Source organism: Cricetulus griseus, chromosome X (genome assembly GCF_003668045.3).
Source record: "Cricetulus griseus strain 17A/GY chromosome X, alternate assembly CriGri-PICRH-1.0, whole genome shotgun sequence".
In the NCBI taxonomy this organism is placed as follows: Eukaryota; Metazoa; Chordata; class Mammalia; order Rodentia; family Cricetidae; genus Cricetulus; species Cricetulus griseus.
In genome coordinates this window covers 4346321-4369874 of record NC_048604.1, presented here as the reverse complement: position 1 = coordinate 4369874, position 23554 = coordinate 4346321, and the positions used below count along the sequence as shown (strand labels likewise).

Genomic DNA, 23554 nt, shown 5'->3' with positions numbered 1-23554 from the left:
GACTTAAATACTGTTTAATAATTAAAATTCCTTGCAAAGCAGTGAACATTAGGGTAGAAAGTGCACAGATGAAGAGCAAGGCATAGTTGGATTTTTTCTAGTATGTGTTTTTGCTGTCTTCAGCACTTTGGTTTAGAAACAGCCTAGTTTCTGGTGAAGTGGTTCTTTACTTTCTAGGCTACAGTGGGACTGCCTCCAGATTTCTTAAGCTGCATAAGTCAAGATATCATAGGAAAATGTAATTTTGTTAGTAGTCTAGATAAATCACCCTTATGTGTTAGTGAATCTTCTCTCTCAATTGAAGAGATTTTTTTGCTAATTATGATTTTCCTTGAAGACTCAACTCTGCTTTCTCCTTTGCCTCTAGGATTTGAGAAACCTGAGGTTTGCATTGAAGCAGGAAGGCCACAGCAGAAGAGATATGTTTGAGATCCTCACAAGATATGCCTTTCCTCTGGCACACAGTCTGGTAAAGTCCAGGGCTTCAGCATGCTCTGAAGCATCTCCTCTGTGAAAACTGCCTGGGAATTGGACTTCTCTTTCTTGGATTCACTGTTTTGTATTTTCTAATGATTTACTCAGTTCTGGAAGGTTCTTCTCCCTGCTAGTATGCATGAGGCTGGGGTCTTCTTGTGCTTTCCAGCCATGGGTATGCCCTTTAAAACCTAGTTTTTAAGAAGATAAAATTGGTTAGAACAGTACTGTTAGGTCTTTTCCCAGAATTCATCGCTCTTCACTTTGGTGCTAACAAGCAGAGCCAGACTTTTAGGACACCATTTCAAAACAGGAACAGATCCACTGATCTTCAGACCATTTAAACAAATACATACTTCTCTGTCACTTCACCTCTCTCTTTCCCTCTCTCTCATTCCTCCTCTGTCTATCTCTCTGTCTCTGCCTCTGCCTCTGTTCCTCCCTCCACTCACCCATCTGTTTCCCCCTCCCTCCCATGAGACAGTATCATGTATCTCAGGCTGGCCACAAACTCTCTATGCAGCCAAGAATTACCTTGAACTTCTGATACTCCTGCCTCCACCTCAACTGGGATTACCAGCATGTACCACCATGGGTGGTTTATGTGATGCTTGGATGGAACCCAGGGCCTTATGCATGCCAAGTGAGTACTCTACTGGCATGACCTGCATTTGCCTAGGCTAACCTGAAACTCATGATCATATTACCTGGACTTCCTGAGTGCTTGAATGACAAGTGTCTGCCACCAGGCCCAACTTCTTTTTCTTACTGGCCTACTTTAGTTGGCATCCTCTTATCCCTATCTTCCTCCTCTACTTCAATCTCAACAAACTTAGAGGTGAACACTCATTGAGGGGAGATAATTCTTTTAAAACGTATAAATAGTTCTATTAATTAGCTATTATTTTAAAATGAGGTCTTATGTAGCTCATGCTGGCCTAAAACTTACCATATACCTGAGAATGACTTTGAATTTCTAATCCTCTTGCCTCTACCTCCCCAGTGTTGGTGTTACTTTATCTGGTTTATGTGGAATTGAGTTATGGTATCACTCTCCAAATTGAGCTACATCCCCAGCCCAAAACAGTTTTGTTGTATGTAGAAAATAACTATGAAGCAGACTGAACAGTGTGAGGAAGAGGAGTCATATCACAAAACTGTCTTATATTGTTTTCCTCTATTTCTTTTTTTTGTGGTATTTCATTTGTTGTCATGGCGGTTTGTTTTGTTTTTGTTTTTTTTTTTTTTTGTTATTTTGCAATAAAGATGTGAGGTTTTTTCTCCTAGTGAGATAAGACTTTTTTCTCTGGATCTCATTACCAGCAGTTTTTTTTCTTGAGTCATAGGAAATACTCACCCGGTAGAAGGGAGACACCATCAGGAGGATCTAATGAGTGCTCTTATGTTAATGCAGATGAAACTATAATGTGCTTTGAGAGTAATTCTACCAAACTTTCCTATATTTCTGACCAAATAAAATTTCTGAAATATTTCTATATAAATGTTTTTAACTTTATTAGGATAAATATTTTATAGGACTAAATATTTATAAACTATCATGAATGTGAGGCTGAAATTGTTTTTTGTTTGTTTTTTTTAGCCAAGGAACATGTTGTATTTTGCGTATCTATTTCTGTATTATTAGAAATTTAAGGAATGGCTCACAAGCAGGTTTGAGAAAGCTGAAGCCCTATTCTGTCTTCCTTCAAAATCTTGAGGCATCAACTTTCTCTTCATGATTCATACCCTATACTCTAACCATGCCTGTAGCCCTCAGGCCTACACTACTGTTTCTTAGATTGAAGATTTTATCACCTTAACTTAAAATCCACTTGTCTCTCTAATGCCTATCCTGCAGTCATCCTTTAGTGTCTTGCTCAGTCTGAATTGCTGCCCCATGCCATGTGTGGTCCCCTCAAGAAGTCATTTTCTGTTTCATTGTTAGGTCCCTCTGTTGGAGTACATACCATAGCTTCCTTATGTGATAATTATGTTGTAATTTTCTTTACCAGCCCTTCCTGTCCATTATTCTATGAGCTTATCAGGGCAGGCATCACCCTTTATCTCTCTAGCCTCAGTGTAGTGGCTTCTGTACAGGAAATTTTTTGTTTTGTTTGGGGAAGTGCTGGCTGAGGATGGAACACAGCTAAGCAGGCAGTCTACCACTGAGCTACACCCCAGCCCACATATGGGGCTCTTATAATGACAGGATTTTAATTAGACTGTTTCATTAGAAGTAATGGGGGAAATGAGTCTATGAAAATGAAGGGAATAGATCTTTCTGTCCTATGTCTAGAATCCTATGTCTTCCATTGAAGGGAGGCATCTACAGAGAATTTGATACTAAAGGTTGTGGTATATGGATTGTTTTTCATGTCTATGCTGGAAATTGTTGTTTCTTTCCTTAGGATGTTAGTAATGTTATACACTAGGGGAAAACTTCAACTGAATTTCTCATACAAAGATTTTGGAAAACTTCATTCTCATTTACAACTTTTAACCACTAAAATGAATCCTTTAAAATGTGTAAATCAGTCACTAAAGCAATGCAATAAACAGATCCACTATTACTACTGCTTTCCTAAATTGAGTTCATTTTAGAATTCTGGTGTAGGGGTTGCATCAGGGAAAAACCAAGGAAGTTGAGAAATAATGCAGAATGAATGACACTTGTGGTCTAGTGAAAATGGCATGGCAGATATGTGTGGCTCCAATATAGGGCCGTTTACGTTCAGTTGTGCAAGAGGAATACAGAGGAAATTCACGCGGGAGGGGGGTGGCTCTCAGGAAGGAGGTTGGAAGAGTCTGTGTGGATTTGATAGCTACTAGGCATTGAACCTTAAAGGATGAATTGAATTTCTAGTGGGTCAGGAAAGTGGAAAAAGTGGGATTTCAGGCTGCTGAAAAGAGCCAGCCCTAAATACAGAAGAAGGAAAGCTTCCAACATTTCAAGGTGTTTGAGATGGAGCTAGGGATGAGATGTGGGATCATCTGGTGAAGGCTAGTGCTAGCATGGAGAGCCTGTGCTCCAGGAAGTAACAGAGATGTGCTAAGGTTCAGAAGGAAATGGTGATAAAATGAAAATACCTTCAGGTAAAACAAATAGGAAAACCAAAGACCTGGGCTAGAGAAACCCAGGCACTTGACAAGGACCTGGGTTGGAAGGAGTGGGACAAGAGACTCCACAGACTTGAGCAGCAATTTGTTCTGAAAGGGTGGGGACAAGAATGTGTTCACTTTGCTTCTCAAGTTTGAGTAATGGGAAGGGTGGCACTCTGTTGAGAGAGTAAGGAAGTCAGAAAATGATTTCCTTTGGGGACATAGTCAGAAGAGAAGGGCAGGGAGGAGAAGCTTCACCTTATCTTCATATGCCCAGTTTATCCAGTGCCTGGTTTAACTTCTTGAATATTTATGAGAAGACATAGGTTAATTTGCAGGAGTTTAACGGGAGAGTAGTTTGTAAAGAAAAAAAAGGGGGGAGGTCAGAGGAAAGGAAGGAGAAGGAAATACGAGTAGCAACCATATCTGGGAAAGAAAATTTTACCCTTTAATGTGTAAGAAAGGAGAATGAATGTATCTGTGGACAGAGGAAAGTAAAAATTCTCTCCCTGTTAATACTAGAGAAAGACCGGGTTCTTTTGGATCCTGTGAGGCAGAGTTTAGAAAGGAAAGGGGGCAATTATTCCTATGAGACAGGAGGTGAACAAAAGTTTCCAAACTGCCACAGTGGGGATTCGAAAGTGTGCCCAGAAGACTTCCTGGCAGCATAATGTAACTGTGATTGTATTTAACAATAAAAGAGCTCCTGCATGAGCAGCACCACTTTGTGAATATTTGTGAAACTGTTAAACTAGTGTGGATTATCTCAGTGATTGCTTTCACTATTTGAAGTCTAAAAGAAACTTAATGTTGAATGCAAGAAATGGTGTCTGAAGGCCAAGACAGCTGGGCTGCAAGGCCAGCCATGGGATGAATGGACTGTGAATGGGTGTTCTATTCAGACCGCCCCTTTGGCCCTCTCTTGCCTTCTGAGTCATTACCATCTTCACCACTCAATCTGTTCAAGTCAGGACTTAAACTTTAAATTGAACTGGAGCTTTTATAGCCCACACAGAGTCCACCCCAACCATTAACTTGATTGTCTCAGCCCAGTACAGTGTGCATGGCTTTTAGGTGTCATTTTCTATTTCAGTCGAAATACTTCTTGTTTGATCATTGCTTTTCAAACCCCAGAAATTCTAACAAATTGCGTGTAGCTCAGCATAAGTTTGGGTAAATGATATGGCTTTGTAAGAACTGCAGTAATCTGATGGGGGAATCCAGAGTCATGTATCTGTGTGCAAAGCATGGCAAGACTACAGAAAGCAGAATTTATCAACATAACAAAATATGGCAAATGGCAAAGTTCAGGCATTGATTTCCTTGATTGTTTGGTCATTTTGTACCCAGATGGAGCAATAAGAAATAATATAATTTTAGATGAGAGTTTCTTTGTTTTTTCCTGTTTTTTGTTTGTTTTGTTTTTATTTATGGTTTTTTTTTTTGAGACTGTTTTTTTTTTTTCTATGTAGCCTTGGCTGTCCTGGAACTCACACAGTAGTAGTCCAACCTATTAGTGAATCATGAATCAGTTTGTCCCTTTAGTAGAATAGAGTAGAAAACATGAAGATCATAACAGAATAGGGGTTGTGGTTTGCTGAGATGTTTCTTCTAAAGGTGTGTGCATGTGGAGGGCAGTGCATTGGGTTGTGTGTTACAGTTAGTTCCTTATTGTAATCATGTCCAGAAAGCTTGAAAGTCACTGTTTAAATATAAAGCATAAAGTTCAGGTGCCAGGCTCACAGCTGCCACTGATACAGAGATCAATGAGGGGACTTGATTGTAGAGCCCTTCCAGTGTGCTACTGCTAACATAGGCCATGGGTTCAGTGACCTCTGTCAGAGTGAGGCTCAGTGAGTTTCCTGCATAGAGACTTTGGAAGTCACATATTTATGTGCTTCAGTGTTCTCATCTGCAACAGGGATAATAACAGCTCCTACCCCATAGAGCTTTTGTGAGGATTCATTGTAAAGTGCTTATAATACTGCCTGACACTCAGTAAGTGCCCAATAAATGCCAGCTGTTCTGTTATTAGCCCACCATTTTCCCAGCAGGTATAAGAAATAAGGATGACTACTACAACTCCCCACAGACTGTTAAAATAAAGGAATTGTGATAGTGTGTGGGAAACTTTAAGCCCTTTAAAAGATGCTATATAAAGATTAGTGGTATTATTAACAAACCATGGGTTTTACTTTGATAAAGGACTCACTGGAAGTCCTCAAAGTATTAAATCCAGAAAGCATCCCAACCAGCAGTGCTGAATAAGAGAAGTGATGCCATGGAATGAAAGAAATCCTTCAGAGAGTGCTTTCCATCCTTCTTCTTCCATTTTTTTTAGCCCACACAAACTTAATTGCTTTTAGGGAAACTTAATTGCTTTTAGGGAAACTTAATTGCTTTTAGGGAAACGTGGTTCGTTCAGATTTGTGTTTGCACTTCCCATTTCTTGGTGACATTGGCTTAATGTTAAGAACCACAATATTTCCCCCTCATTCCTCTGTGAGCTAATGAGCAGTCATGAAGGTGCAGCTTTTGTTTTCATCTGGGAGCATGACACATCTGACCTTGTATATGTTGAGGCAGACAAGGGTAAGGGGACTGGCTGTCTCAAATTTTAGGAGCAAGGCAAGTAACTGGTTTGCCCAGCCTTAGCTGTGGCTGCTGGCATGTTGCCTGCAAAGATGGGAGCAGTGTCTTTAACCATACCTCCTCAACATTGACAGGCATTAGTCTCCTTGGTCACTACCTTTGGTTTTCATAGTATCTACTATTTCTTCTTGCCTAGATTTTTCTGCATATGTGTTTCTACTTTTTACTAACACATAGTAATGTATATTCTTGTAGGAAGCAATGTGACATTTCACTTCATAGGTAATGATGAGATTTGGGTCTTTTGGGGAGGGGAGTCTGGCTTTGATAAAATCAAAACCTGCCATGTGACTTAAGCCTTGGACTATTTTACCTGTGTCTTCTCCTACTCAACTCTAAATGTGCTAGCTTATAATAATAATTACATAAAAATTAGTGAAGTGAGTTATGCACATACACACTCTTTTGATCATTTGAGAGGTATAAATGAGCCTGTGAATAGAGAATCCAGGGGGAGTTTTATTCTCTGCCTTTGCTATTCAGCTCAGAAATGGAGAAATATTTCTAGATTGTATTAAAATTTTAAATGAGACAAAGATTTAGTGGACTCCTTTTTAGGTTGATTACAGAATCAGCAGATAAAAGGAAATAGTGTTTTGAGATGGGAGTTGAAATGAGAAGTGCCTGTACACATTTCCCCGCTTTTGGCCTATGTATGGCTTAAGTACTATAAAATATGTCTTAAATTTTCTATTTCTTTCTGGTCAAGACATTTTTCCCTTGAATAAGCAGTAAAATTTAAAATTAGCTAATTAAAGATCTAAATGTATTTCTGAATCTCCTGTCTTGCATTGTCAGAGATGTAGCCTTTTTCTAATTTCTCCCTTCCACTGCTGTCTCCCTCAAAGCTTTTAACTGTGATTGGTTCTTCTCAGCACTGCCTAGCTCCTGTACTCAGGGTTGCATCTAGATACCCCTCATAATTGCTGTCTGCTTCAAAAGAACTGAATTATCTGTTTGCCTATGCCTTATCAACATCCACTCCAGAACCCATTCAGTCAGAACTATTCCAAAAATGGCACTAGACCTTACACATTCTAAATGCAGAGCTTAATCCCTGGTCAGTAAAGCATGCTAATCTGAGTTCAGTCCCCAGAACCTACATTTAGAAAACTGAGCATGGTGGTATGTGCCTATAATATCATTGATGAGGAGGTCAAGGGAGGTAGGAAGATCCCTGAAGCCTGGCCTAATTGGTGAACTCCAGGTCAGTGAGTGACTGTCTCAAAAAAGGGGGAGTGGGATTTAAGAGATAGTTCAACTAAGAGCACTTAAGTGCTCTTGTAGAAGACCTGACTGAGTTCATTCCACATCTGATGGCTCAAGATTGCCTGCAACACTCACTCCAGGAAATCTGATGCCCTCTTCTGACTTCTGTAAGCATCGTGCTTACATTTACACCTGCCCCCATACTTCACACATTCTCTCTTTCTCTTTTTCACACACACACACACACACACACACACACACACACACACACACACACACACACACACACACACACACACGGAGTCTCTTGAGCCTTCCCTTTCACTCCACACCCCTTCCTTTCAAAGATTACTTAGAAAATACTTATAAAATATAAACCATTTCAGGCAGGGATACATCCTTTGAATACCAGGATTGAGGCTGGGTAATTTCTTCCATTTTATCTTCTACTTTAGCCACCTCTAGGTTTTATTTGCTGTGGTTCTTTCCACTGTGTGTGCGTGTGTGTGTGTGTGTGAGGGGGGGGTGTTGTTATTATGAAAGTTATTTTTCATTCTGTTTCAGACTTAGTCGACCAGTGTTTATAGTCTTCATCTTCACTCACATTTTCATACCATTTTTATTTACTTCAGCACTTTATAATTTTAGTAGTGTCCAATTATTATAAATCAGTCTTTGCGACTTTTCTATAAAAGGGGAATCTTGGAATATGTTTAATGCTATATTTTCTGATTACTAACTGGAACCTCCTGTTCTTTGAAATATTATCTATGGAATACTCTGAGCCTGGGATTGTAAGGGTTCTGAATTTCTTCTGCCAAGCCTCTCGAGCACCTTGAGAAGACTATAAATTAATTCTCCAATTGGATATTTTGGGAACCATTCAGTTTTTAATTTGGGATACATGCTAGGCTGACCTATGCCTGGAGAGTCTCTAGGTAGACAGTGGTTACAGGTATGTTTTCTCTTTGTTCAGAACCAGTAATTCAGGTTCAGGTTCTCTTGGAATCCCAAAGAGGTTATTTCCCATTTACCCCCTGCTAATGTGGTAGCATTTTGAAGGCCAGCCTTCTTTGAAGGAGGTCTCCAATATGAGTCCCATATTGGGTGAGCCCACAGCTTCATTTCCCATCTTACAAACCCCAAAAGGCCATTAAAACTAATTCATTAGGTTCTGTGTTCCTGTTTGTGGCTAGTTTGTGGCTTCTAAACGTTTATTCATCTCTCACAGGTTCATTGGTACATTGAAAAAACTGTTCTATTATGTATAGTATTGGTGTGTTCATCAAAAGTCTCATGATACCATTGTCAAGCACTTCTAACCCATGGCACGGGGTCAAAGATAGCTGTAAATGTAGCCTAACACAAAATCATAAGCTTATTTAAACATGTTATTAGAAATTGGTTTTGAGATTTTGTGATTTTTTTGGCGACTTGTTTACACAGTTGTCAAGTGTGAACTTTGTAAATGGCAACATTGTTTTCCAATGTCAAAGGGTTGGACATACCAGAGTATCACATTCCTAGACAATCCTCCCCTTTGGTTTGAAATTTAACTCTCCCTGTAGCTGGTGAAACATAAGTCTCTTGTTCTTTCTTCTTCCTGATGCTTTTTTTTTTTTTTTTTTTTTACTAAATGTGATTTTTCTAGAAAAGTCTGTTTTCTTCTCCTATTTGCTGGGCAATCTTTCTCTAATGTCCACCAGGATTGCCTTTCTAAGCAATATTTACAAATCTCTAGTGTCACATTTCTCCTTAGTGGCTACATAGCTTTAAGTGCTTATTTAAAACAACTCTCTCATATTCCCTCAAAATATAACCTCTATGTCATATCTGATGTCATCTCCCTCCTCCTAATTCAAACTTCAAGATCATAGGCATGTTCTTTGCTACTTAGTGATTACTAAATCTAAACGGTTCTTGTTCCCAAGCTGACTTGGGTCAGAAGTGGGCTTGGCCAGGTTTTCTACCCCTATTTGGTCTCTTCTCCACCAGTCTATGCTGTCTAGATGCAGTTCTGATTGTCTCATATCCTTGCTCTGGAAACTTCTTCCCCTCTCTGTTAATTTTCATGTAAGCCTCTGTGTCTTCTACAGGGTGACCCCATCTCTGTTTTTGTTTACTCTCCTACACGCCTGCAATCAGACTGAGGTATTTGCTAATGGCCATGTATTATTTTCTGAGTTTGGCTACCATGTAGCCTTTTTGTTACTGTCATTATTGTTATACTATCCAAAGTCATTTTATCTTTCCAGTGTTGCTCAGATGCCATCAACATCCCTAGACATATCTGTCAAGAAGTCACCCTGCTGTTTTCTGGAGCCCACTATCCCTTCTTGTCAAAATGATCTACAACTGTGCCTTCTTCACCTCTCTCCTGTGGAGAATTTCTTACTCCTTATAGACAGTGATATTGTCCTCCTTGATGTTTTTGCCATTTAATACCTTCTTTACAGTAGGTCCTCAGTAAATACTGATCCAGTGAATATCCTAATGTTAATGGATGAAATAAATATGAATGTCTAGCAAGCAGTTCATCAGAATAGTCTGTGTAGGTAGTGTTTATTCAACATATTGTAATTTTGTAAGTGTACATGTATGTGTACTTTTACTCACTGTATAGAGGCTAGAGGTTGACATTATGGTGTTTCCCTTAGTCTTTTCTGTACCTTATTCCTTTGAGACAGGATCTCTCACTGAATCTCAAGCTCACCATTTTTCAGCTAGTCTGCCTTCCAACAAACCCCAGTGATTCTCTTGCCTCTGCTTCTTCTAGTGCTGGAGTTACAGACACCTCCACAGGTGGCTATTTGCTTGCATTCTGGGGATATGAACTCAGGTTTCCATGCTTACAAATTACTCACTGAGGCATCCACCTAGCCTTCAATTTAATTTTTTAAGTAGCTGTTGTATATTCCTGATTGAAAACCTAGGAAGTATAAAACAGTTCTAAAAAATAACTCACTTCCTGTATACTTTACCACCTTACCCCACGAATAACCAGTGTATTCATTCAGTGAATTATGTGCCCACCTAGTGCTAGGGGAGACCTTGAGTATCCCTTATCCATAGTGCTGGGACAAAATAGATTTCCAAAGTTGGTATTTTCTGGATTGTGGAACATGTCCATGGAGTTTATAGGCTAAGCATTTATAATATGAAATACTCCAAAATACAAAATATACTAAGTATTTATGTAACAGTTGAAATATTACAGCTTTGGGAATTTGTGATTTCCAGGTTAGGGATGCTCAACCTTCACAAGATGCTTAAAGCTTTTGCTCCCTTTAACCCTAATGGTAACATGCAGTATACAATTTCTGTGTCTTGCTTTTTTGTTCACCAATGACATTATATAATGAATGGGCTTCTTCACTCCATTTTGAACTACACAGTATTCTCTTGACTTTGCTATAATTTATTAGTCTTTTCTTGATAGCTATTAGAAGGCTTCCATTTTGGCACAATATTAATACTGCACTGAATGGCCTTGCATATTCATCATTTTGTATATATTTCAGTACTTCTTAGGCTAACTGCTTTGAAGTAGAATTACTGTTTCTGCCACATTCCACTCTATAGCAGATATACCAGTATACAATCTTGGTTAGAGTGTCTGGTCGTATCTCTCCAATGTGTTAATTGCTATGATGGGCTAAGTGAATAAAAATGTTAGTTTATTATATTATAGTTGTAGGGGGATGGAGGGAGGGGGGAGAGAGAGGAGAGAGAGGGGAGAGAGAGAGAGAGAGAGAGAGAGAGAGAGAGAGAGAGAGAGAGAGAGAGAATATGAAAATATATTTCTGGGCTACAATCAAGGTATCTATATAGGGCGGCATTCCTTCCAGAGACACTAGGCTGGAATCTATTTCCTTGCCTTTTGTCCTCCCAGATACTACCTGTGCTCCTTGTTCTGTGTCCCTTTTGCTTCTGTCACTGCCTATAAGGTTAGGGACACTTATAGGTTAGGTAGGTAGGTACTACCTACCTCTTGTAGTCTGTGTTCTCTTAGGATTATGAGGCAGTCCCCGATAATCCAGACTACTTTCTTCCTGTTTAAAAGATCAGCTGTTAGCAATTGTAACTCCTTCTGGAACCTTATACCAAGTTGTGTATGACAACATAACAAAAGTTTCAAAGATTTATCACAGCCATTTGTAGGGCGGTCACTATTCTACCTATGATATCAACTCAGAGTGTGTTCTAACTCTATCTTTTCATCATAATAGGTGAAAATACAGAGTCATACTTCTGCTTTGTATCACGTGAAACTGAATGCTCTTTGATATGCACCATTATGTTCTGTCTTCTGCCCATTTCCTTTTTGGTCTTGTTAGGTGCAGGCACTCCTTGCTTAGTAGCTCTATTGCCTTGTAATGTGAGTTGCATGCCTTTGCCTCAGTATGACTTCGGACTGTACTAGTAGTGCTTTTGCCATGGAGAACTTTGGGACATCCATTTGGTAGAATTTGTTGACCACTTGGATCCCTATGACTACCTTTAGGTGCATTGATTTCACTAGAAGAACTTCCAAGCCTCAACATTTATTTGTATGTACAGGTATGATTTATTGCAGTCAAAAGGTGCAGAGTAGAACCAACAAAGGGAAAAGCTGCATGGGACAAAGTCCAGGGAACCAGCCACAGCTTCCAGAGTTCTCTTCTAGTGGTGAGGACAGGATGCCCTTGCAACCAAAAAAGCTCATTCTAGGTTTTTATCAAAAGTTGCTTACAAAGGCACCTATGCTCTGGTATATATCAAAATTCTAGAGTTGTTGAAAAAGGGGAGCATATCATACTCAGGGCCTAGGGTTTTTAGCAGGAGTTGGTCCTTAAGGTACTTGCTCTCTAGCACATACCAGATTCTAGATTCCAAGAAGGAAATCAGAGATATAAAAACTCATGTCATTTATGCAGTTTCAGAATAGGGAACCACTTCAGTGAGTTAGGGAATGGTAGGAATGCCCCCCAAATCCAAATTTCTAGGTGACAACAAGGGCACACGTGGTAAGCAGGCCTTTGTAAGGAGAGACAGCTCATTCCCGTGGAGGTAGCCTTTCTCAGTCCAGTTTGCCTTTATAACTTCTGGGGTGTAGCTCACTTAGGAAATGATTCCCTGATCAGCACTACAAAAGCACTATCTTATTACTTCTAGGAGTTTGATTTCTTTGGGATTGGAAGTGGATGGAAAAAAAAGAAAGGAAAGGAAAGGAAAGGAAAGGAAAGGAAAGGAAAGGAAAGGAAAGGGCATGACTACTCCTAGTTAAGGTGAAGGAGGAAGTTTATTGTAGATAAAAGGGAGAGAATAGGCAGAGACAGGGACATCTGGGAGAGTCCAGGGTGGACATGACCAGGCTGAGATGTGCCATGTGAAGAGAAGGTGGAAGAGGGAGAGCAGAGAGAAGGGAAACAGATGCTGTAGCTAAGAGAGCAAAAGGTATAAGGGGGCAGGTAACCAAATATCTGGATTATATAGGCAAGAGCCCCTGGGGAAAGGGCAGCCCAGGCCCTGGGCTAGAGAGTTGGGACAGAGAGCAGTCATACCGTGTAGTAGGTAGGAAATGAGGATGCTGGGATAACATGGCAGACAGGTTCACTTTGATATGTTTAATAGGTACCTCATCATTTGTCCCAGATTTGAAAATTAATAGGAATATGTTTGTAAAGGGCCTTTGTTGTTGAAATATCTTTTGTTGACTAGTCCATTGATAAATAAGTAGTCTATGGTGTATTGTCATACTTCTCTTCTTGCATCAGTCATTGTAGCTATATACCAGTTATTCTTTTGTAACCCAGGATCATGTGTGCACTGGGCAAGTACACTTCCACTAATCCACAACACCAGCCCAATGCTATTTTAACTATTGAAGGCATGGGTTTTTCCCCTAGGGGAGAGGGTAAGGGCTCATGTAGCCCAGGCTAGCCTTGATCTATTTTATTACTGAGGCTATCCATGAAGTCCTGATCCTTTTAGGTCTACCTGTCTACTTGTCTAGTGCTAGGAATACAGTTATGTGCCATCAGTCCAGATCTTAGCTGCTTAAAATTTATAAGATGTTTCACTGTCTGGGAGAGCCAGCCTTCCTTTGTTACTCTTCTTTTTTAATCTCTCTCCCCATAGTTTTGCTTGGGCATTCAATGTCTTTATCATGGTATAGCCTGCAGACCTAGAACTGATTTCCACTGCTTGTCTCCAGGGACTCCCTAAGGAGCACTATTACCTGAATGGTGTAGACAAGCAAATGCATATATTAGAGTGGTATATGAAATCTCATAGGAACATTTAAAAAGGGGTTTTCTAGAAGAGGCAAATACTGAAAGTTGAGCCTGGGCACCAGCCAGGTGAGGCCTAACTGAATGAGTGCTGTACAATGTCAAGAAGCCAGACAGACTGTCCATGCAGGGGTTTCTTGCTAAGGGCCATGGTATATGTATAAGGGTGCTAGCAATAGATTGTACTATAGTAAAAGGCAAGCCAACGCTTGCAGAACCTGTCCCAACCTTTTTTATAGTTATTCATTGTGTATGTGAGAGAGAGAGCAGGGGAACAGAGGAGAGAGAAAGAGAGAGAGAGAGAGAGAAAAGAGAGGGGGTGTGGGGGAGAACCTGGATTTCATAGTACTAGAAAGAGCTATACATGCTACTAGAGGAGAAAAGTAATCACCAACCTTGCCCACCTATAAACCCTATGAACTACAATAATGACAGGAATGACTAGTGATCGGCCTGGCCAGACTTATCCTTGATACAATGGTGGTGCAAATGTTGTAGGATTAACCAGCCACTTTGTGATTAAATTGGAAGTCAACTCCACAATATAGAACCCATACCTGGCACTGCTATTGGGCCAGAAACCTGTGACTAAATAGGTCATAGTCCTTAGGAGAGAAAATAATACTATATTCTGCTAAATGGATAGCAAAACAACTCCTAATGACTTATTGCTAGACCCATAGATTAGTTCGTCTTCCAGCCCTCCCCAAAGAAACTCCTTCCTCTTACAGTAGATGATATTTAATACAGGGACACACAATTGGCCTATGTGCAGAAAAGAAAACACTGTGATATGCTCAGCCCTAAATGGGATGTTTGTACCCTCATCCCAAGCCTCATGGGTCTTTATAGAAGAAGGAGGCAAACATTTCAGAGCCAGAAGTGGTAGATAACTATAAGGAAACAGTGTTTTCCGGACATAACAGGACAACTGCACAAATGAACTCTGATTATGATGACATTTAGAAAACCTGCACAAGCCCAAGGCAGACTGAATCCCAGAATAGAAGCTGAGATGTGGACATGATGCCCTATTCCTAGCTGAGGAGGTCTTGGCATTTGATAGCTGCTGGGTGAGGGAGAGTCTGTCTTCTTTATGTTATGAACACTGGTAGGTCAACCCATGCTCCAGGGCAGGACTCACACCCAGGAGTTTTGGGGCAATACATATCTGTTTTGATAACTTTAAAAAAAAATAAGTTAGTGGGGTAGGGAGGTAGGGGTGGATCTTCGAGGAATTGGGGAAGGGGAATTAAGATGCTCAAAATATATTGTATTAAATTCTCAAAGTATTAATAAAATTATTTTTAATTATTTAGACTGCAGTAACTCTTATGATTCTTTATATGTGGGGTTTTTCTTCAGACTTTCATGAAAATATTTTCTGAAATGAAGAAACCTTGTTTCTTAAGTATAATTTAAAAGATACAAATAAGGATATTATATACTCTAAAATGGTAGAATGGTAGCTCTTAAAAAGGTCATCAATTCAGAAGAATATCAGAAATTAAAATTAGAAAAAAATGGTTCCATAAATTCCTGTTAAAATGGAATAAAACTCAGGCATAGAGGCACATACCTGTCATCGAAGCACTGGAGTGGCTGAGGTCAGAGGATTGCCAAGAACTGAAACCATCCTGCTCTACATAGAGAATTCCAGGCAAGCCAAGGTTCCAAAGTGAGACTGTGTTTGTCTAAAAGCAAACCAACCAACTCACCAAAACAGAAATAAAAATGTCAGAAAAGACACACTTAGTAAGTGGTGCCCTAGAATCTTAAGGTTAGATATTCAGAGAAATAAGTCTCTTTACTGTGTCAAAGGAGTTGATCTTCCTAAACACCCATGTGCTGCTGTGGGGTGGTCACCTCTTTTGGAGGTACTTCTAATGTACATAACTCCCCGGTGTATCGCTGGACACTGTTTGTTTTTTTTTTTTCTTTGTTCTTCTGGTGCTAAGGATTTGTACCTAGGCTCTTACGAATGTTAGACAATCAGTCTCATCACTGCACAATACCTAGACCCTCAAATACTACAAACATGATTTCCATGGATCTGTCTTCCATTTGAGATGACCTTGAGTCTTCATCAGTCTGACTCTCAAAATCCAGTTCTGAGGTGACACTTATAGGTCTGTGTGAGGAAGATGTCTCATGTGATGGAGGAACCCCAGTCAGAGGAAACATTTATACATCTCAATAAAATTTTAGACACCCAGGCTAAAATTAAGATATATGCAGTAAAATACCATAATGAAACCCATTACTTTAAATGCTAACTTAAAATGAGTTTTTTTAAATTTATCTACATGCTTTAAGCAAATCTTTATATAAGTGCCATTTTAAAATAATGGCTAAGCAAAAAGCCAGAATCTGTTGTTATTTTGGAGTCTTTTCCCCCAAGACACAACAATGCTAAATGTAGCTAAATGAAAATGACAAGTTATATTCTGTATGTCCAAGCTGTTTTTCCCCTTGTGCAAAACCAGAGATTTTTATCTCAACTTTGTCCTTTACCATTTTTCAAATGTTACATTGTGCTATTTTTAATGTGGGAAAACATGCACATGCTCTTTTTGCTAATCTCCACAGCTTGACTAGTAGGTATTGGAAGTGATGGAGTGCCCAAATATCAATATAGGGTAAAACAAAGGAAAACCTGTGCACTTGCTGAAGCCTGGGCCGGGGCTGGCTTTTCTAATATTCTGACCCAGTCTTGACATTGTTCTCTTACATAAAATGTTATTGAGAGAAACTGGTTGAAGAGTACATGGAGTCCTCTGTTCATTCTTTGTAAATCTGTGATCCCAGGATTCTAACTTTAAATAAGAGTCAAATATCTTGACAACAGAAATTTTAGCAATTATGTGATTCAAAAAAAATTTGTCAAAATTTTTGAGGTGTAAGTCTGGCTCTTCAGGAGTAAATTAGGAGCTCTTCCTGTCACCACTTCTTTGCTGCCTTCTACAAGGGAGGGGGAGAGTTGGCACTGCGGTGTGATGTTATCCGCAAATGTGTTGACCACTATTTGCACAACACATGCACTGGCTACAAGTTGGATATTCCTGTGACCCAGTTTCCAATGTGAAGTGTCATTGTAGAAGCAATATCTTGAGGAAGGTCATCTGATAGATAGCTGATGGAGAGTTGTTTTGTTTTTGTCTGTTTGACAAAAATGTCATTTCCTGTACATTGATTTCTCTTCAGTCTAAGGTGTTGAGGAAAATACACAGATGGTGGCAATTTGGACCATATATCTTTAATCTTGTGATAATTTTACAGTAATTTTCATATAAGATACATCAAGGAATGCCCAAGGCAGCAAGTAAGTGTTAATATCAAAGATTAAGAAATAGTAATGTACCTAGAACGTGCTACTGGCATATTAAAAACATTCCTACATTTTATTTTTCTGGGGAAAAACTATGTAAGCCATTGGTTCAGTAATAACGTTTATTTTGAAAGTGTTTCCATGTTCGCTTGTGCTCTTTGAGAAAGATGCAAAGAAGTAAAAGTGAAGCCACCGAAGGCATACAGAGGTCAGGAACTTATTTCAAGAAGGCAAAAACTGTTTTCCTCCAAAGTCTAATCACACATCCTTAGTTCTCAAATTATCTGCCATCTACAACTCTGTCCAGAGCATAGCATTCACGGGTAGTGAGTATTTAGCCATACCAGGTACTGAGCAAGATGGTATCAGGTGTTCAGTGTGATGATATGTCACCAACAGACTACTGAGTTGTGTGCCAGACTTTCTGCTTATTATTAGAGAAGTCCACTAAGCATGTCAGTGCTGTTTTCACCAAATTCCAAGATAAACATCCTTTAATAGGCCACATTTCTTCTCCCCACTGGCACTGAAAATTTAAGCATTAAGTCAGTGTCAGGCTGGGGCCTTGGTCAGTTTCTTAGGTGGTCCATGTCAGGACTACTATGTCAGACACATGCTATCTGCTGTGAAATATAGCACTTAGGTCTGACACTGTTAGACTTGAGAGGCACTGAGAATCCTGCATACTTGGGAAAATTGAAGAAATAAATGGGTTCTAGCATATTGATGATGAGTTTTTACCCTAAAAGAAAAGTTACTGCAAAGACTTTTCCAGAAATACCATGTAATGTGGGGAAAGGGACAGTGGCATTCAAAGTAGTTAACAGAAGAAAATGAATAGGGAGATGGATGACTACTGGACAAGCATCCAGCCATAGTATCTTCAGGATTTGCAGAGGCTTCAGGAATTCACTGTGCTACTCAGTCAAAAATATGTGTTTGGGACCAAGCTCTGTTTTACTAACTATGTATAGAGGATCTAGAAGTGGCCAAATGACAGACAGCCATATGGGCCATTAGAAGGACTTCAGCTTTTGCCATGAGCCAAATGGGAAGCTGTGGGATGATTTTGGCAGTGGAATGATTTGATCTAACTTCATGTTATCACATTGTCGCTCTGGTCTTAGAGATATCCAGTTGAAAATGGGAATAATTCAGAGTTACTGTGATAAGCCAAGTGGGAGGCCAGAGGGGTAGGCAGGTGGTGTCAAGACTGACAGTACAGTACTTGGTTCAATAGCCTGGGAAGATGGGGTTCTCATTAGCTAAACTGGAGAGACTAGCAAGAATGGACTGCTGAGGTGATGCCAAAGGTTTGGTTTGTGGTGTTAGCCTTAGAGTCATCCCACTCCCACCCCATGCCTTTGAGGTACCTGAAGGGGTTGTAGAGTTGACACTTAAATAGCCACTTCCAGAGCAAGGGCTAGAATGGTCACTGGGAGCCAGATGGTATTTGAAGCTAGGAAATTCATCAATGTGCCTTGAGAGGTCAGAGTGCTGTCATCTCAGAGGCCAGAACTTAGATTCAGAATTTACAGAGAGCAGTTAATTAAACGTTTCCTAATGTTCTCTCTTTAAATAAATAAATATGTCATGTCACTCTCTTGAGACAGGTGTACTGTTTAATAAGCATTCCTGGATTTCTTCTTTTTTGTAATGGCTTTTAACTGATCAGTTGATAATAATATTTGAAATTCATAAGTACTTTTTAGTCTGGAAATCTTTGTGTGTGTGTGACATTATTAAAACAGGTGACATTTGTAAACACAGAAAATTGAGGTTTTAAGAGTAATTATTTCTGAGGATAGAAGTTAATGTAAGGCTGGTCTGAATTTTCCACAGTTGTTTCTTTGTTGTAAGTCTCAAGTTGGGTTGAAATTTCATGGTTAGCAAATCTTTGAAATTTATTTAATGAAAAATGAAACTATGAACTATTGATTGATATACTTTTGCTTCACACTGAACTTGAAACTCTTTTGTTTTGTTTCTGGCCTTTTCTAGCCATTATTTGCATTTTTAAATGAAGAGAAGTTTAATGTGGATGGGTGGACTATTTATAATCCAGTTGAAGAATACAGAAGGCAGGTAAGTCAATAAATACTGTTGTCTGATATGCATCTCAGAATAAATAACAGCCTTGCCTAATATGTGTTCATGGCTGTGGTATCATCCACATTTTATATAATATTGTTTGTTATTTCCCTTTTTAACTAGCAAGCTCATTCTGTAGCCAGATTCAAGCTGCACTGAAAGCTGAGTGACTGGGATCTGCTTCCTTTCCTAAATGAGGAACATCCATTTTGTGGTGTTTATGAAATGAATCAAATACTTCGGGTCTAGAAAAATCAATCCTCTATACATTAAGAGAGAGAGAGAGAGAGAGAGAGAGAGAGAGAGAGAGAGAGAGAGAGAGAGAGAGAGAGATTGTGTGTGTGTGTGTGTTCGTGTGTGTATGTGCATGTATATATGTGTGTTTAAGCTTAAATAGTGCTGAACATTTTATTTAAATTATGTATGTTCTGAATTACAGATTCAAGTGAGTTATAACTTTTCTGTTAAAATTAATGTATAGTATCCACAAAGAGCTTTATTATACTGTCATATAAATGTCATCTGTATGTATGTTCATTTTTTATAGTAAGAGCATGATATTTGGCTTAGGTAAAGGACTCAGCAAGTAAAGTGTTTGCAGCATGAGGACCTGGGCTTGGATCCCCAAATCCCATGTAAAAAGCCAAATGTAGCAGCCTACACCTGTAATCACAGCTCTGGCAGGAGATCCAGGAAGATCCCAGGCTGTCTCTGGCCAGCCACTGTAGCCAAGATCCCTGTTTCAAAAGATAAGGTAGAGAACGATACAGGAAGAGAGCTGCCGTCAGCATTTGGCTTTCACATGTGTACATACACATGTAAACCCTTGCATATACGTGTGCATCATGTGCATGTGCATGCACGGCATTCATACTCTACACATAGGAGGGAAAAATGGCTCCTAGAACTTTTATAAAGAATGTCGCAAGCAAGCATATTATGTAACAAAGCCACAATTTGACCTCTGATAGAACTACTTCTGTGGTACAGCTAGTAGTTTTGCAGTGGAATTTTTCGTATTTCTTCTATGAGGTTCCTAAAATAATTTGGAAATGTTAAGAACGGGGCTTTCGACAATCAAATTCAGGCCACTTGCTTTGTAGGAAAAGCAAGTGAACACAAAGTACTCTGCCAGAGCTCTAAACTTGTGGAGAACTTCCTACCTGCCCCTTCACCGTTACCCTGCTTTACTTCCATCGGAAGGTTTCATCAGTGGATTTTATACCCTGGAGTAGATGAAGGAGGTTTTGCTCTAGAACACATTTAGGAGGGTTCCTGTAAATCGGCTTTACACGACTGATTTTTCAAAGGGTATATACCTCTCATTTTAATGGCCTCTGTTCTAGCCTGACTACTGAGGTGGAAGAAAGCCCATTAGACTATTGTTCAGACTTTATAAACAAACCTCTGCAATAGTAAGACGTTCCTTTAGTTTGAGCTTCTAGCTTGAAACAAAACATTTCCTGTTTTGTAAGAATTGCATGCATAGATGAACTTCTGAAGATATTTTGTTATAGACTGCCATTATATTCAATCTTTTTTTTCTTGTAACTCTCTAATTGGATTCAGCATCAGAATCAGCATCTGTCTGGTCGTGGTACATAGGGCCAGACCTAAAGAACAGGTACAATGTCTGTCCCCAAAGCAAACACCCACCTAGCTCACGTTCATGTGTGTATTTGTGCATTTGTAAGTATGGGGAGAGAATATTCCACCACCTCTGGTTATTGTCCTTAGTGGATACGGGGGTGGCTTCTGTGTCTCCCTATCATACTAGCAGTCTGCTTAAAATACTAATGACTTTACTCCTCACACAACTTACAGAATGATCCTGGGTCTCTAGCCTCTTGATTTAAACAACTTGTCTGAGGTGGCGAAATGAGCCTCCCCAGAGGGGTTTACTTTCTCTCCCCCCAGTGCTTTTTCTCATGGGACTACCCTCTTTCCACTTGGGAGCAGACTGCGTCCATCATTCTCTCTTGTTTAGAACAGGGAAAGGAAGTTGCTACCCTCAGGTAGACATAGGTTAACACTGCCCATGGCACTTTTCTTGGGAATGGAGGGGGAGGGGTGCATGGTGAGGAGATGAACTTGGGCTTATCTGTATTGCACAAGGAGTAAAGACTGTGTCTACATGTAATAAAGGAAGATGTCAAATTCCATCGAACCTATAATTGTGAGAGATAGTCCAGTTATGGAAACCACCAGTGTTTTGTCCATGTGCTCATGTTGTCTGGATTATTGATTTTATTTTCTTAAGTATGTAGGCTGCCAATCACTCTGTGATCAGAGGCATGTACACATGATGGTAGAGGGAAGAAAGAACCCAGATGTTGCAGAGGTGAGTCATTTCATGCTGACTTATATCCCTTTTGTCCTGCAGGGCCTACCTAATCACCATTGGAGGATAACTTTCATTAATAAGTGCTATGAACTCTGTGACACATACCCTGCTGTTTTGGTGGTTCCCTATCGGACCTCAGATGATGACCTCAGGAGAGTTGCAACTTTTAGATCCCGAAATCGGATTCCTGTGAGTACTTTGTCACATTGCTCCCAGAGAATACCTTTCCTTTCATAAGAACTGTAGTCATGTGTTTCAGAGGAGCCTTCGTTTCATTCTGATGAGTAATCACCAAGGGCCTCCTGCAAGTGTAACACTGTGTGAAATGGGAAAAGAACAAACACCTGCCTTCTAGGAACACTGAATCCAGGGTGCAGAAGGAAGGTAGGGAAAGAGCTTTAAATGAGAGTAACAGCAAGAGTGGCTCACCTCAACTCAGGGATGTAGGGAAGAAAGGACAGAGTCTTGGTTGTTGTCATCATTATGGCACGATACCTGACAAGATGCAGGCTCTTGTAAATGTTGACTAAACTGTGCTGCAAGGAAAGAACTAGAATACTAGAATGTATATTAGTGCAGGCTTTTATGCTGACTATAAGATGTGCTGATCTGCATCCTCTTTGCAGGCTGCCTGCATCCCCTTAAAAAACTGGAGTCAAGTACAGATTATTCCAGACATTATGCTACCATGTCACTGAACCTAGATCACAAAGTTCTTTTTCAGTCCTTAAATATTTATGGACATGTCATACTTTCTACTAGTTACATAAATTTTATTGACTAAAAATTTAGAGATTGTTTTTTTCTTCCCCTGTTAATTTTCAAGAGTTGTCATAATAAGTACATTGGGTTTTGTTTCAAATTAGCAGATTTAAAAAATGGTTGAAGAAATTAAGATTTAATGTCACCTTGCCTTTGACTTCTAAGTGAAGACTTTCTTGTCCTTAAAAGGATATTTTTGGGAAAACTTCATGTATTGTCAGCCTATGAGGAATTCTAATTTTTAAATTCTCTTGCTTTTCTGATTAGTGTCTGTTTATATCTTCCTGATAAAATTGTACTTGAAATTATGTTCTTTAGCTCATTGTGTTAGAATGTGAAGCTAGAGTTAGAAGTTTGGTCTTATTATGCTCCACTTGGACATGTTTTTCTGTACTAGAGCAGCAGTCTGTACTACTGTGACCCCACACAGTTGTCTTTTGGCAAGTGCCTTGCCTATACCAGAAAAGGAGAATTAGGATAGTGTGGTATGGGTTTGGACAACTATCTATCTATTCAGCTCATTGAACATCTGCTGTATAGATTTTGTGTGTATGTGTCTGTCTGTCCTGTGTGTTTTGTCTTGTCTGTCTGTCTGTCTCTGTGTGTTTTTTGTGGTATATGAAACAGGAGAAGAAATGACAGTTGTTCCTAAGCCATTGACCTTGTTCTACCATCATGATCCTGTAGTCCCTGTTGTTCTTCATGAGTGAGAGTCCAATGTAGGAAAAAAATTAACATGCTATTTTTTGCTTTGTGAGGTTACTAATTTGTTTTTCTTAAAAATATTAAGGCTAAGATACCATATTTATTTTATAATGATCTATTATGTATTATAAGTGTTGACATATGCTATTTCTAACATATCTTCTGATCATGTGACTCTTGACAATGGGTCTTAGAACATTTGTCCAGAAAATGCTAGTTATGGGAAACACAAGGTTTTTTTTTTAATTTTTTTATGAGTCCAAATTAGGAACAAGCTTGCTTCACATGTCAATCCCTTCTCCCTCTCCCTCTCCCTCCCCTTTCCCCCTACTCTCCACCTGCCCCTCACCCCATCCAGGTAGGGTAGGGCCCTCAAGGGGGCTCCCCAAAGTCCACCACATGATCCTGGACCGGGCCCTAGGCCCTCCCGGATGTGTACAGGCTGAGAATGTATCCCTTCATGTGGGATGGATTATCAAAGTCCATTCTTACACCAGAGAAAAATACTAATCCACTACCAGGGACCCCTAGAGCCCAGAGGCCTCCTCATTGACATCCATGTTCAGGGGTCTGGATCAGTCCTGTACTGGCCTCCCTGACAGCATCTGGGGTCGATGT

At 39.7% G+C, this 23554-nt stretch overlaps 1 protein-coding gene across 7 annotated transcripts in view; it reads left to right on the top strand.

Annotated features, from left to right (window-relative positions):
- Positions 1-23554, top strand: part of LOC100761567 (myotubularin) — a 113211-nt gene that overhangs the window by 54689 nt on the left and 34968 nt on the right. For 6 of the 7 annotated variants that reach the window (XM_027432211.1, XM_027432212.1, XM_035450097.1 and 3 more), the window contains 3 exons: positions 368-469; positions 19036-19119; positions 21509-21658. In XM_027432211.1, coding sequence (XP_027288012.1) covers positions 368-469; positions 19036-19119; positions 21509-21658 — 336 coding nt within the window. Of the gene's footprint in view, positions 1-367; positions 470-19035; positions 19120-20694; positions 20750-21508; positions 21659-23554 lie in introns of those variants that run through there. The other variant, XM_027432215.1, reaches the window with a different exon arrangement.